This window comes from Cupressus sempervirens, chromosome 5 (genome assembly GCF_028749045.1).
Source record: "Cupressus sempervirens isolate cs-2001-9-10 chromosome 5, ASM2874904v1, whole genome shotgun sequence".
NCBI classification, from domain to species: domain Eukaryota; kingdom Viridiplantae; phylum Streptophyta; class Pinopsida; order Cupressales; family Cupressaceae; genus Cupressus; species Cupressus sempervirens.
In genome coordinates this window covers 551,203,986-551,219,944 of record NC_143122.1, presented here as the reverse complement: position 1 = coordinate 551,219,944, position 15,959 = coordinate 551,203,986, and the positions used below count along the sequence as shown (strand labels likewise).

At 35.7% G+C, this 15,959-nt stretch overlaps 1 protein-coding gene across 3 annotated transcripts in view; it reads right to left on the bottom strand.

The window, feature by feature from the left end:
• LOC149557122 (zinc finger (CCCH type) helicase family protein) overlaps positions 1 to 15,959 on the bottom strand; it is a 289,450-nt gene that overhangs the window by 166,042 nt on the left and 107,449 nt on the right. For all 3 annotated transcript variants that reach the window (XM_089831842.1, XM_089831844.1, XM_089831843.1), the window contains exon 5: positions 6,292 to 6,600. In XM_089831842.1, the coding sequence (XP_089687968.1) occupies positions 6,292 to 6,600 (309 nt within the window). The remainder of the gene's footprint in view (positions 1 to 6,291; positions 6,601 to 15,959) is intronic.

Sequence of the window (15,959 nt, the reverse complement as noted above, 5' to 3'; positions counted from 1 at the left end):
GTTCAATGCTTGTGCTAGCCTGTTGCTGCTACCTTTCACGTTAACCTTACTATTGGTTTTAATGTTGAGGAGTGCCACGTTTTGGACTAGTCAAAAACCAAAGTAATATTACGTTCAAGGAAATGATTTACCTCTGCAACTCGACTGGAAAGGTCTATCCTCCTATATGTCGTTTGTGCTCAAGTCTGTTTGTTGCTAGCCTATACGTCATCAATGCCAAGAGCTAACTTCAAATCCCTATCACTTCTATTTGCAGTTGAAACTCCAACTTCCCATTGATTTCCACTATGCAAATTCAAATTTCAAATCTGGAAATGAAATGTGAGCCACTACGTTTACGTCCAGTCTCACTAAACTCCTTAAGTGGTTTCGTCCTTAAAAAAAGATCAGTCACATTCAAGAAATCATTTTTGAAATAATATATTAATATATCTCATGGTGATCATCCCAAAGGAGATGCTTGCCTTTATAACCTCGAAGTGAGGGTAGGTGTGAATAACTAAGCAATGTGGAAAAAAACCTATTTCATCTTTTAGTCACTTAAGTCATTTTTGTCACTAAGTGACTTTTAAAAGAAAAAGTACATTATAAATCACTTAATAGAATAAAGTAACTTAACCTTAGTGGTTCCCATATAAATGTTTTCCCAACTGAAACCAAGTATATCCCTGTGATTGACTGGCATCCTCAAAACAAATGGCGTTAGCTTATCTAGATGGAAAGATAGACCAACTAGGCGCTAATAGGTCTAGTGTAGAGAAGGGGACATTACAGTCCTCCCTTCCGAGGATTGCTTGCCCTCAAGCAATCTCAGTGCCGGATGCTACAAAATTGACTCTCTTTCCCAAGTGGCATCTTCATATGGCAAATCCTTCCAGTGAATTAGTTATTCCTTGATGGACCTATTACACAGCTTCCTTTCTTTGACCTCTATCACATCTATTGGAACTAACACTAGAGTCTCTTCCTCATCAAGTGGAGGCAATCCAATGGAGGGTACTACATGCTGGCCAATCGCTTTCTTGAGACAAGAAACGTCGAAAACATTATGAATTTTGCTGTCATCTAGTAAATCCAGCTCATAAGCTACCTCCCCAACCCTCCAAGTAATGCGATAGGGACCAAAAAATTTAGGCTGAAGTTTTTGAGACCCACTCTTTTTCAAGGAACTTTGTCTGTAAGGTTGGAGACAAAGATAAACCATGTCACCCAACTCAAAACTCCACTCTGTCCACCAACGATCAGCATACATCTTTTGTTGATTCTGAGCCTGTAAAATATTCTCTCAAAGAGATCTAAGAATATCCTATTGATCCTATATCCAATCCCCAGCTAGAGGTGCCCTATTGTCCTACAAAGCCAGATCTACGAATGATAGAGGCTCGCTGCCATAAAGAGCTTGAAATGGACTCATCAGGATGGACATGTGGTAGGAGTTGTAGGAATACTCCGCTAGATATAACCATTTAACCCAAGCTCTCTGTTACCCTGCTACATAACTACAGAGATAACCCTCCACCCATTTGTTTACTATCTCAATCTGCCCATCCGTCTAGGGGTGGTAACTCGTACTAGGTGTCAACTCCGTACCTGTCAATCTAAATAGTTCCTGCCAAAAGGTGCTGAGGAACTTGCTATCCCTGTCGCTCACAATGGTGTGAGGAAGACCATGTAGACAGAAAACCTCTCGAAAAAATAACTCAACTACCTGAGAGGCCAACCAATCTGCTGCTATGGCAAAGAAATGAGTGAATTTCGTCAATCTGTCCACCACCAAAAAAATGGAATCTTTGCCCTACACCCTCGGCAACTCTATAATAAAGTCCACGGAGATACTCTCCCATTTCTGCACTGGAATAGGAAGAGGCTGTAATAATCCGGCTGGAAACTAGTGCTCTGACTTGTTCTGCTGACAAGTTCGGCATCCTACTGATGACTTGATGCTCCAAATGACACATTAAGGTAGGGTGATAGATTGGAATGCGGTTTTGTTTACTATAGAGGAAGCACCCAAATCTTGCAAGCCTTCCTGTTTGCTTCTCTAGTATGATCACCAATTCAAGCAAAGCAACATTTTGGCCACAACGCTTATAATAAGGATTGACATTTTTTCAATCAAGAAGCTTTGATGATATTTTTGTGAATTTTATTTATACCGCTCCTATGCCTGAAATTGGTATGGATGTGTGCATTGTAGCATTTCAAAAAATGTGGTTAATTCTTCTCATAATCACTTGGCATAATGAGTGCAACTATTGGATGCATCATGGCTCAATAAGGTTACTCTGGATGCCTATTTGGTTTTGTCATGTGAACACTTATTGTGGTTCTATTGTTCTAGACTGCAGAATAAAATGGTTATATGCCTATGGACTTAGTAAGGACCTTTCATATACATGGAACTTATTCTGAACGTTATTATCAAGTTGGTATGCTCTACAAAGGTGAAGATCAAGCTAAAGTGCATTTTCTCTAAGCACAATGAATGTAATTTTTGAAGTTCATCAATAGCTATAAATTGGTTTAATTAAGAAAATGAATATCCTAAATTATTGTTGTGTCTGTGTAATTATTCAAAGTTAACGTGGATGGCGAATAAAGGTCAGGTTTCGCATTTGTGTTGTTGTGTTAACAATCCAAAGCCATACTTTGTTATTTCCTCTTGAAGCATTGTTTGCATATTAAAATATTCATAACATCAGGTGATTGTGTTTGATCATTGCAAACATTATCACAAGCAAACTGTTTGACAAAATTGCTCTAATGAACAAAAAGTGATAAATTCTGAATAATTCAGTCCATCAAGTGTTTTACTAAATATCAATATATTAGAAACCAAATAGGGAAGAATTCCAAGGCAATATATGCCAAGGGGTTCTTACATTTGATCTATCGAATGATTCCACCTCATCAACATGTCTAGATGCATCAAATTTTCCATCCAAGTAAAGGATAAACTTTAAAGGAATCATGCTTCTAGAAGAAAGCTAGTTATGATGCCTAAACCCTCCAAATCAAGGCAAATGCAAAAAATAATATAGAAGCTTCATTGGAAGGAAAAGGAGGAACCATCTCTTAAAATATATAAAACTATAGTCAAATAAATTTCAATTCACATAGAATGGCCCTTGCACAAGGATGACATGCATAAACCTAGAAAAAATCAATATGCAAAATCTCACTCTCTATGTTGGCATTTCCTTTTTGTTTACCTAACCATTCATGCTGTCCTAAAAGCTCCAAACCCATAAAGCCAAAGATGTTGACAACCTCAAAGTTAAATTTTTGGAGCATAGCCCAAATGTCCTACAAAGCTATGGTGCAACTGCAAACCTATTCAACCATATGGCGAATCATGGATTTACACCCTCCAAGACCTTTCATATTGTGCATACTTTTCACAAATTTGTAGGTCATGACTCAAAGAATTACAACACCATTACAGTTGGCAAATGCTGGGCTAAAATCTTTGACATAGCTTTAAACATCCATATCTCTCGATGGGCAGAAAACTACAGCATACTATTGATTATGAGTAGACTTTAATAAAACCAGTGGTGCCTTGACTATATTTGAAGATGTTGAACAGCTAAGGAACAATGGCAATTTATAAACTGGTACCATGACATATGAAGAAGTGATCTGAATATTCACATATCGTCATCAGTGATAGCAAGACGAGAGTTTTTGTTTGAAGAACACTGATTACAGTGACAAACGGGAATAATTCAGATAAGATAATATCTTAATTGAAACTTCAAAGAAAACAATAAATGTTCACGAACAACATACAACATTTAAAAGTTAGGAATTATAAAGGAACAAACTTTGTAGGAGAAGTTAGTCACCGGCAATTACATATATTGTGAACAAAGCTATTGATACAGTAAAGACGACATTAATATTGAAGACCTGATAATAGAGCACGAAGGGAATAAAATTGTAGTGCCCAAAGTCAAAATTGCATTGCAAAATTAATCAACGAAATATTCAGAGGTTGTATACAAAACCAAATGAGACAAACATCATCAATTAACAGGACACGAGTTTGTTGATCAGTCCAAATATTGAGTAAACGTATATGTGTATGCATAGCTATTTTCAAAGGTCAATGAGTGAGGAGTAATGCATTCCATATTGAACCAATCAATCTATTGTGTGTCCACCATAAACAGTTTGAAAAGAGTCTTTGTGGAATGATTCCATATTGAAGAAATGGTCATGTTTGGAACAGAGGAACTAGTGACAACGACTATTCATATCTGTGCAAGAGTGGTAGCAAGATGCAATTAAGAATGATAATTCTCAGTGGCAAGACATATGTGAAGGTCCAATAAACTTGAAAGCCACCATGAATAATAACAAATTATTAGAGATTCCGATAATGATGAAACTTCAACGATAAAGACCAAGTTGCGATAAAGGCCTGTGGGTGAGTAACACAGTAGTAAGAAGAGTCGTTGGGAGTATATAAGACAAAGTTCATCCTTTGAATTAGTGTCATTCATCTACGCATGCATTGAAAGTAAACTGTTTTATAAGGCAGTGATTGAAAATATGTAAACATCAACATGAATAAGGGATATGAAATCACGAGACATCTAAATATGGGGTGTAGTAAGTATGACTAGAATTGAAAGCCCATATGATCATGAGTCTCAAATCAGTGATAAGTATACAGATGTAAAGAAGGAAATAAGGAAATGATAATGAGCGGTAGATGTGAATCGAACAATAAGAGAAATTTTGTTTGCATATTAATGTCTCTGCATAATCCATAAATAAATCTACCTCAGTATGCCGTGTCAACACAGAATATGTTGTGTCATATTGCCACCAGTTTGTAAATGTGTGGCAACATTGAGTTAAACCAGTACCGTGGGACAAGTTTAGCCACGGAGTTAAAAAAACTAAGGAATTAATGGCAATCAAATAGATTTGAAATATTAACAAATATATTATCAAGATGTATAGGCAGCAATACATTAAGGTGGGTATAATCTGCAAATATTATTCTGGTCAAGAAATGACTTTTTGAAAAGTCACATCCACTTATAAAGTGAATCATTTTGTAAAAGCAAGCTAGTCAGTGTTGAGAAGAAGTGCAATAGACCAAGGGATGAATAAAATATTAATATATATTCAGATTTTTAAATCTGATATATATATATTTATCAGTGACAAATATGTGAAGAAGTATAAAAGTAAGAAGGGGGAATATATTTAAAGAATATTAAAAAGAAAATGTGTGAGCAGATTGAGTAAAAGAAAGTGTGCAAGAAAGATATGAAGAGGAAATATCAGAATATAAAGTTGATTTACATATAGGTCTGTAATATGTTTATAGAAATATATTATATAAAAGGTTGACTTCAAATAAATAAGATATAAGAAGTATGTGCTAAATTAAAGAATTCATACAGAGAAGAATTATATGCTAAAGGGTCCATCATCGGTTGAAGATGGCAACATTACCAAGGTGGAAAAGAATTTTACGAGGAGTGGGTGGGTACTCACGAAAAAAGCAGTGGGGGTTGGTGCTTCCAGTAGCTCGATGCTTCCAGTAGCTCGGTATTGGAGCTTCCAGTGAGTCGGTGCTCATAAACATAGGGGTTGGAGCCTCTTGTAGGTCGTAGCCTGCAAACCATTGTAAAAGAACAGTTTCTATAAAAGCTATTATTTTTCCATGGTTTTTTTCCCACATTGGGTTTCCACATAAATTTTGTGTTATTTTGTTCATATTCATAATTGTTGATTTCAGCATTAAAAGTTATTTGAATTGGCAAAAGTTTTTATTATACTGATTCACCCCCGCCCCCCCCCCCCCCACTCCACCGCCCAATATAATCATGTGCTCTTCAAGGCATACCCAGATCCTTTCAAGATTAGTACATCCTTGGGTACCCACATCTGGTAACCATGTCATAGATTTTATGCATCCTATTGCCAGAATCCAGGTTTAAACAAAACATACTTCAAACATTTGTGTATTCTACAGTGGTAGCCTAACTAGAGCTGGCAAAGCATAATCCTACTAGACAACTAACAGATTGAGGTTCAGTCAACCACATGATCAGCATCTATTTGTTTATTTGGCAGGAAAGCTACATCAATCAACTTAAAAACCATGCCATTTCTTGGTAAACTATATCAAAACATGCACCTTTAGTTAGGATATTATTCATATCAATACAGATGCAACTTACTTCCATATAATCAATAAAATCCAATTGGCAGTAAAATTGTATCCATAAGCAACTCATAAAAAAAGCAAAAATTGTGGCACCATACCTTTCTATAAGAATCACAAAACTGCATAGCTCTAGTAGCTTCATCAATATCAATGCTGCTATGCAGAACATGTATCCTCAGGGAGACCCCAGTACGTTTCAAAAACAACCATTGCTGCTCCAGGGTCCGATAAGTTGGAAGGAAAATCAAGATACTATTTTTTATGTCTTGATCTTGGTTATGAATATGCATTACCAAATCTCGGATCAGGTATTGTGTACCATCTGTCATGTCAACTTCATTACAACCATCTTGAAATGATTTCAATACTGATAGATGCTCAGATTTCCTTCCGAGCAGTTCAACTACCTGAATTATCAAAATTATGTAAATTATTTGCATTCAGTTTCTCATACAAAATAAATAGGACTTACAAAATTGCAGATTTTGAATTTTGTTATAACTACTACAAAGCTGTAACTCTAAACATGAGATAGTATTTTCGTTTTGAGCATTTCAACAATCATAGCTTATTCTAACACAGCATTCTCAAATGTCTAATTATGCACTCTTCTAAAGACAATTTCAGAAACAGACACCAATTTTTAAGAATTGGCAATGTGAACCAAACATCTGTCCATATTTTGCAACAAAAAGATATGAGAATATGATACATTATAAAGGTAAAATCACAGATGTCTGAGGATAATCCAGGTAACTGGTTATGAAACTACTATATATATGGCACAATCCAAATAGGGTACCTAATAAAAATATAAGATAAGATAAGATAATAATATTAATATCCACAAAAAACCAACACGGTTTATGGGACTGAGCATACAAACAGAAGAGCCGATCAAAGTAGAAGCACCAAAACGGTGACTGAGAAGAAACAAAAGCAAGAAACAAAACAAGAAAGAAGACAAGGTAAGGGCTAAGGGTTCTTTCTTGCCACAAAGAAATCAGTAATAGAAATAAAACAACATGAAACTTAGAAAGAAAACAAGAGCACAGTATTTGTTGTACCATCTCTATAATGTCCTCAATATATGTCAGAAGAATGCTTTGCTCAAAGAAAATTTCTACAATAACATTAACACTAACTTCAAAGAAAGTATAGTTCACTCAGTTTTGAAATGTTGGCAAATCATTTAGAGCATTGATTAATTCATTAGAGAGTGCACTTCATAGAAATTACACAAAGCTATTGGCAGAAAGAACTTATTACACAAGACTATTATAGAGACTTGGAAGCATCCCTTGCTACCTTTTTAATTATCCTAATAATTGATGTTTTGCATTTCACCTTCAGCAAGCAATTACATTTAGGTACCCTATTGTACTGCAAATATCCAAATAAATAGATGTACTAGAGTATTGCTTCTTTCTAGCTAAGTTACCGATTCGGATGTAGATTCCGAAGCGGATACGGGATGCGGGGATTTTTTTTTAGATGCGGATGTAGGAGGAAACGTGTGTGTGTGTGTGTGTGTATATATATATATATATGCAAAGAAATGCAAGAAATACACAATATATATATATATGCAAAGAAATGCAAGAAATACACAAAAACAAATCATTTGATAGTATGACTATGAATCTATGATACTTAATCAAAATTCAAGATATTTCAAAATTCATATGATATATCAATATGTGCTTGTCCAACATTAGCGTTTATTCTTAGACAATAAGTTCAAATAGGTCATGTTCAAGATTCCAAAAAAGTAAAAACATAGTTAATGATTGAAGATTCAATCAATCAAAGTCTCACTCTGAATCATAGGGATTCGCAAGAAAATCCACATTTTCATCATCATCTCCAATTGCTGAAAACTCATTTGAACCAAACATGGTTTCACTTATGCTAGATGCACCATATGCCACACTATCATCATTACCGTCTCTGACTGTAATAAGATCATGAAGTGTTGCATCCAAATCTGCACAATTAGTGGCTACATCCCAAAGCTTTGTTGCCGCTTCCTTGTAATGATCATTCTTACGTGACAAAAAATGCAAGTTGGTGTGGACAAAGACCAAATCCTCAACTTTCTTGGAGCCCAACCGGTTGCGCTTCACTAAATGAATAAAGGAGTATGTACTCCGATTCCTTTCAGCAGCAAAAGAACTAACAACCTAGATAGTTGTCACAAAACATACAAATAAAAAGAAAATTAATTTTAAAGAACATGTGAAATACTAAATTCTAGAATGCAAGTGTAAGCATAAAAGTTTAAAACAAAATTACAAAACAAGATAAAAAACTTACTTGTGATAGGACCTTGATTGCAAGAGGTTGAAGATGCTTGAAAGGTTGATCATACATGTACCACCATGTGATAGCTCCCATTCTATTTTGGTCCTTTAGTGCAAATGGAGAATGCCTTAACCCCGAAGCAAACAACGCAAATTCTTCCCTCACTTTTTCATGCATTTCTTCCAGTGGGAAGAGTCTTGTAAGAGCTGTGTGGCACCCCTCAACAACCTCCTCATCCGCAAATGGTGCAACTCTACCTGGCATACCAACCACCTCCTCACTATAGTACCTATGAGATAATGCATATGCAAGGAGGTGCAATGGTGTAGTCATCTTATTCCAGCAAAGATGGATAATTGCTTGCACTTGTTTACATAAGGCTTTGCGTTGTGTGGGGTCACTCTCATGTGCTTGTATATAATGCTTTACCTTCTCAGCCATGGTGTCCATGCCATCGTACACATACTCCAAGCAAGGTGTATCTGTATCAGCAAAATGGAGCATAGTCATGATGGGCTCGATGAAATCCAATACATATGGCACACAAGCCCACCAACTCTCATTTAAGATCAAATCCCCGATCCTTTGTGCTCTTTCTGAATTTGAGATCTTCAATACGCACCATTGATTACCGATGACTTTGTTTTAGAAGTTCAAGGTTCAAAGTTCACATTCAATGGATCAAGTATGTAGGTCCAAATTCAGTACTGAAATTTAGTGATCCAAAGTTCAATAAATTGGCCATCATTTCAAGGACGGCCATTCCAGTTCAAGTTCGAAGTTCGAGTTCAGCGGTTCAAGTTCACAGGTTCAAAGTACAAGTCTAGAATCAGAATTCAATAGTTAAGAGTTCAAAGCTCTAATCAAATTCAGATTCAAAGTGATTAAGGAACTCAACATTGATAGCAGATCTTAGGCAATGGATAGTTTAAAGCGACTAATAAACTTGGTGGGTTTCCAAGTCTGATTTTCATCCATTCATCTTGCTATGGGAAATGACAAACACAAACCACAAGTTGAGTCATGATCATGTGAAGATTCATGCTATTTTGAAAGCAGCCAAATCAGATCACAAGAATTATAGAACAAATCTATTAGATTAGACAGCAAAATAGTGGGATGATTCAGAGGAAAATATTTAGCATATTGTTCTTGTTATTGGCCAAGATGTCTTTGTTGCTACAACCCGAGCATTCTAGAGAAGAATGTTGTCTTGTAGAATAGAAATGCACTCCAACATTGACAGCAATGGACAACACTTTGGAGAAAATAATATAGTTATGAGAGGAGCTCAGGCATGCATGTAAACTGTTTGATATAATGTTGACCCGAGCATGGCAACAGTTGGAGCATTCTCAAGGGTAGACATGGCACATATAAATGTAATGAAAATGGTGACCACTTCTGTTATGTCAGCCCCATATGATTATTATGATGTCATAACAACAACAAGATATAAGTCTTTAAAGAGGCCCACATGGAGGGTGGCAGAGGATGTGGAAGTGGCTGGAAACTTTATTTTGCCAATTCTGATTTTATACAGTCATATAGACCTGTACTCAGTAGCAAATATCTTTCAACAATGATTATATTTCCAATCGCTCCGGTCAGAATTCAGAAAACTAGGAGTGGGAACACATATCCGAAAATGAGCTTGATCCAATGGTGGGAAAAAAAAATATGCCTCCCGGAATGAGACCCAATTTTACTGACAGAAGTATTTTTCAATCTGCCCAGGAAAAGGAATATTTTGATTTTGCTGTAACATATTTAAATGTCATTTGTTCAAACATCATTCAAATATGTTAAGATATACTCTTATAAACTTTAAAATCAATAGTTCATAAGTATATCAATTTCAAAAGAGAAAAGAAAGGAAATGTTACAAAGATGATAAAAATAAAAAGATACAAGAATCAGTTATTAAAGCTGAAAGGGATTACCATGAAGCAAACATAATTAATATACAGCAGATTATAAATAGAGGGGTTCTTCTTTTTCCAGTGGCTCATGTGGCTACAGGAAGGGGGAAGAATACATTGGTACTGATTGTAACAGAGGGAGATAGGGGAATTTGTTTTATGTTATACTTTCTGCAATTTTTATTGTAATGGCAGGATACAACTGATCTTGTGGTCACTTTGTTTTACCCAGAAATAAGGATGAATTTATGTTGCAGGTCATTTTCCTGATTAAGATAAATTGTATGACTGTCTTTTTCATGTTTCTGGGAATCTTCTTCCATTATCATTAAGTATGTGTTGTATGTAATCGTACGGTTCACATATCCACATCTTGCAAGATGGATGTTCAATCTCTCATTTTCTCTATAATGTGAAGGACTAAATAGGGAGTCCTGTGGTTGTTTATTCATCTTTCTCTTTGTTTAAATTGGTAAATCTGATAATCGCATTCATTCCATGTTTATGGATGGATGTCAGAAAGCCTTTGTGCCTTCTCATAAAAGGCATAATCTGTATTTAATTATTGTAAATCTTTCTAAGAGTGAATTGTACCTCACAATTCAGAGGCGGATTATGAATTCAATGATAACTCATCCAACTATTGGTGAGGTTTGTTCTTCATTGTGGGTGATTTGAATCTGTTCTTTCAATTACTTTCTGGAGGACAAATTTGTTTACCAACAAGTAACAAGTTGCATTTCTTTGTGTTGTTTTGTAAATTGTTTTATTTTGAAAAAATTTCTACATTCATATTTTTAACTTTCCATTTTGTTTACATTTGTTTTAGTCTCTACTATTTAGATTTATTCAAATTTATCTTGATGAAAAACTTTATAAGTAAGAACTAAGAAGGCCCTAAAGTTTAAAAATCTGATTTGATGCTAATTTTTTACTATTTATAATATATTCATATTGCAGCAACAGCCACATTGACATCATGTTTTCGGGTGAGGCTTGAGGAAGTAGAACTAAGACTCCATATAACAGTAATGCAAACCAAGTAGCAGTAGCAAGGGATAGGGATTGGAAACATGCCATCCTAGGCCACAAAAAAAGAGTTGTTATATGTTGGCATTGCGATGTAACATATAACGGAGGAGGCATAAATAGATTGAAGTATCACCTAGCACATATACCTAGGCGTGATGCTAAAAAATGCAACGAAGTACCCCAAGATATTATGCAAGACATGGAAGCTCTTCTAGAGGGAAAAAATGGAGTAAAAAGAATTGAAAAATAAGCAACAAGAAGAAATGGCACATCTAGCTCAAGAGGGATCTTCTAATTTTCGCTCTCCATTATCTCTTATTCCATCTACTACTACTATTGCTTCTATGAGTGTGACCATTGGGCCTCGCATTCGTAAGAAAAGATTGACACTTGATTCCATCTTTGTTCCACGCATGGCTTCAGGTGCACAACCATCACTTGAGAGCATAGGATGGAACAAAGAGAAGTGTGATAATGCAAAATTGGCACTTGGAGACTTCTTCATCTACAACAACATTTCATTCAATGCAGCAAGGTACTTATTTATTTAATTTATATGTCTTACTTGTCTTGCTCTCAACAAACAATAATATGCTTATTTTGTTTATTTTTTAATTTATTTTCAAATTTAAAAGTAATATACCAATTTGTTTAAATTTTATTTAATTTGTTTTAAGTTCCCTTATTGGCAAATTGCAATAGATGATGTTATTGTTTGTGGTCTGGGTTCAATGCCCCTAATGCTGATGAGCTAGGAGGCCCTATTTTGACCCAATGGTGGCTGATGTAGAAGGTGCAATTCGGGAGCAACGTGAGGTGTGGAAGACGCAGGGTTGCACCATCATGACTGATGGTTGGACTAATAGGAGTAGAACACTCCTCAACTTTCTTGTCTCCTCATCAGGTAATTTTAGACAATAGAAATTTAGAAGTAGAGCTTGTACTTAGAAATTTAAAATCTTGATAAAGTGATTAAGTTTTTAAGGTATGAATTTATGATTGATCATTAATCATTATACTAATTTGTTTATTTTTCCTCATGTGCCACGATTTTTTTGAAATCAATTGATGCCTCAAGAAAAACAAAGAATATTGAATATCTTAGTGAGGTAATACTAATGCATGAAGTGATAAAGCACATGGGTGAGGAAAGTGCGGTGCAAGTAGTTATAGATAATGCAACAAATTATGTTGCTATAGATAAGCTTCTTATGGAGAGACAACCTGACTTATTCTGGAACCCTTGTGTTGCTTACTGTATTGAGCTCATGTTAGAGAATCTTGGTAAACTCCCTTGAATAAAAACAATTGTAGAGCAAGGAAGTAGTATATGTAAATCCATACATAATCATACATGGGTCAACCTAATGAAAACATAAACAAATCAAAGGGAGTTGTCTCATCTAGGGGTCACTAGATTTGCAACCAATTTTCTCACATTGCAATCCTTCTTTAAGTCGAAGGGAGGTTTGAGATTTGTAAGTGAGGAGTGGATCTCATCATCATATGCAAAGACCACTACAGGAACTGACACAGCTGATCGCATTTTTGATGAGGCTTCCTTTTGGACACCGGTCATTGAGATTGTGAAGGTATTTTCCTTTTTGTCCTCATTTCAACTTTTTTGTTTAAAAAATTATGTTATAAATTATTATTCATTTTTTAAAGCAAAACTTAAAGATGATTGTTTCTCTTTCAACTTTCATAAAAAATGCAATTCATAGAGCCGCTTGTTCTCCTATGAATTGTTGATGGAGAGAAGCCCTCAATGGGCTATATTTATGAGGCATGGATAGGGTGAAGGAGGCCATTCACTCTTTTTTTGCAAGGAATCGACATGAGTACGGGCCTATATGGGATGTCATTGATAAGTGATGGCACAATCTACTTCACAGGCCTATATATGTAGTTGCCTACTTCCTTAATTTGATATTCCAATTCAGCCAACATTTCAAGGTTGATGATGAGGTGTAGAGTGGCCTCTATGATGTTGTACAGAGAATGTTATCAAATGCAACAGTTGGAACAATTGTAGTCCATGAGATTGAGAAGTTTAAAAAAGCTCAAGAGGGACTTATTTGCACGAGTTGTGCAAGAAAAACAGGACATAACTGATGCCTGGTAAAAATCTATGATTCTACATTCTTCTTTTTAATTCTATTACCATTTTAAATTGATAAAGTCAAAGTTATTAAAATGATTTAAAATTTTCTTGTTTCAAATGCATGGTGGGAGATGCTTAGCATTAAGGTGTCAAATTTACAGCGGATTGTGATTCACATCTTGAGCCAGCCATCTAGTGCATCAAGATGCGAACACAATTGGAATTTATTCGAGCATATACCCTCAAAGAAGCGCAATAGGATGGCAATGCAAAAATTGAATGATCTTGTTATTGTTCACTACAACCTTTGCCTTTGCCATAGACTGATCCAAGGCACCGATACATTACCGATTGTATTAGAGACCATTGATCCACATGCAAAGTAGAATACAGAGATTGTTGATCCTATCTTCAGTGATGAAGACGTGGAGTGGGTTGATCAGGTGGATTGGGAGGTAGAGGCAGCAACATTAGCAGATGAGGAGGCTAGGGTGCAAGGAGACCCTGTGCAGGACCTTGAGGCTAGGAGTGATGGATCTGAGTCTAATGATGAGGATTATGTGGGTGAGGATGAGGATGCCCCTGAGGTTCAGCCTCAAACACAAGGAGACAGGATGGCTCTAGAGTCTTCCATGACTTATCTTAGGCATATTTGTAGGACATAGCCTACTATGAGCCTTAGTCTTCTGCACTCTAGCTTTTATTTTGATATATGTTTTGAACTTTTGATTCCATGGATTTCATAATCCATGAATATTGTAGACATTTGACAATGACACTATGTTTATATTATGTTATACAGTTGTTTTCCTTCGAAAATTCGCTTTTATACTTGCATGATTTATGCCAAATTGTGTATGTGTGTTAAGTAGCTTCTATTTATCTCAATTATTGTGTATTTGATGCTAATTGACTAAAAGATGCATGAAAATATCTTTATTTTCTTAAAATTCTTTGAATTTCATGGGTTTTTCAATTTTTCGAGTCCTTGCCAAGTCTGAGCCTAATTTTGACTTTGAGTCAAAGGTGAGTCTCGTGTGTGTATGTGTGTGTGTCTATATATATATATATATATATATATATATATATATATATATATATATATATATATATATATATATATATATATATATATATATATATATATATATATCAATGTTACCAACCTTGGACTGAGTCAAGCCCAAATTGGGCTCGGACCCCGTCTCGACAATCAGACTCGGCAAATTAAAAAGTCCATGAAATTCAAAGATTTTTTAGGATTTTAAGTTTTTTTCACACATCATTTAGTCATTTAACATCAAATACACAATAATTGAGATAAATAGAAAGTACTTTGCACATATATACAACTTTTCATAGATCACGTAAGTATAAATGCAAATTTTTGAAAGAAATTACTTAAAGTTAAACTGAATAACATAATAGAAATCTGAAATATAGTGTAACTGTCAAATGCCTACAATATCCATGGAATCAAAAGTTCAAACATATATCAAAAGAAAGGCTCATAGTAGCCTATGTCTTCCCACGAGTACGCCTCAGATAAGTCATGGAAGACTCTAGAGCCCTCTGCTCCCCCTATGTCTGAGGTTGAACCTCAATGACATGCTCATCATGATCATCCTCCTTATCCTCATCCTCATACTCATCATCAGAGTCGGATCCATCACTCTCAACCTCAAGGTCCTACACTGGGTCTCCTCGAGCTCTAGCCTCCTCCACTGCCATCACCACTGCTTCTCGACCCACCTGATCAACCCACTCCAAGTCTTCATCACTGAAGATAGGATCATTAACCTCTATGTTCCACCCTGCTTGTATATCAACCTTCTATAATACAATGGGAGATGTGTGGATGCCCAAAATATGTTTGTGGCAAAAGAAAAGGTTGTAGTAAACAAAAACAAGATCATTCAACTTTTTTGCCACCATCTTGTTGCGCCTCTTGAAGTGTCGAACATGCTCCAATTGTGAACGCAATACTCTTCTTTTAACTCTTCTTTCTCTATTTTTTTTTTTTGCAAGTGATAGAATGGCCTTTTTAGGTCATACTTAGGCTTTACATACCAAAAAAAAATTAATAAACTTTTCTTTTGTTCCTTTATGGACGCTGACCATCGACCGAGTTAGGCTGACGGGATTCGGCGAGTCAACCGAGTCAATTGACTCAACAAGCCAGCCAAGACTCGGCCAAGACGCGGCCGACTCCGAGTTGAGGCCATTTGCCTCATTTTGCCTGGCTCACCTTGGGATTCGCCAAGTCCTATAATGTTGATACACACACACACACACACATTCGAAAATGTCTATATACATACACACGAAATCAAGATCCGACCCAAAAAAAAAAATTGCCAAATCTCCGAATCCAAACCAGGAGTACAATCGGCCACTGAGGTGT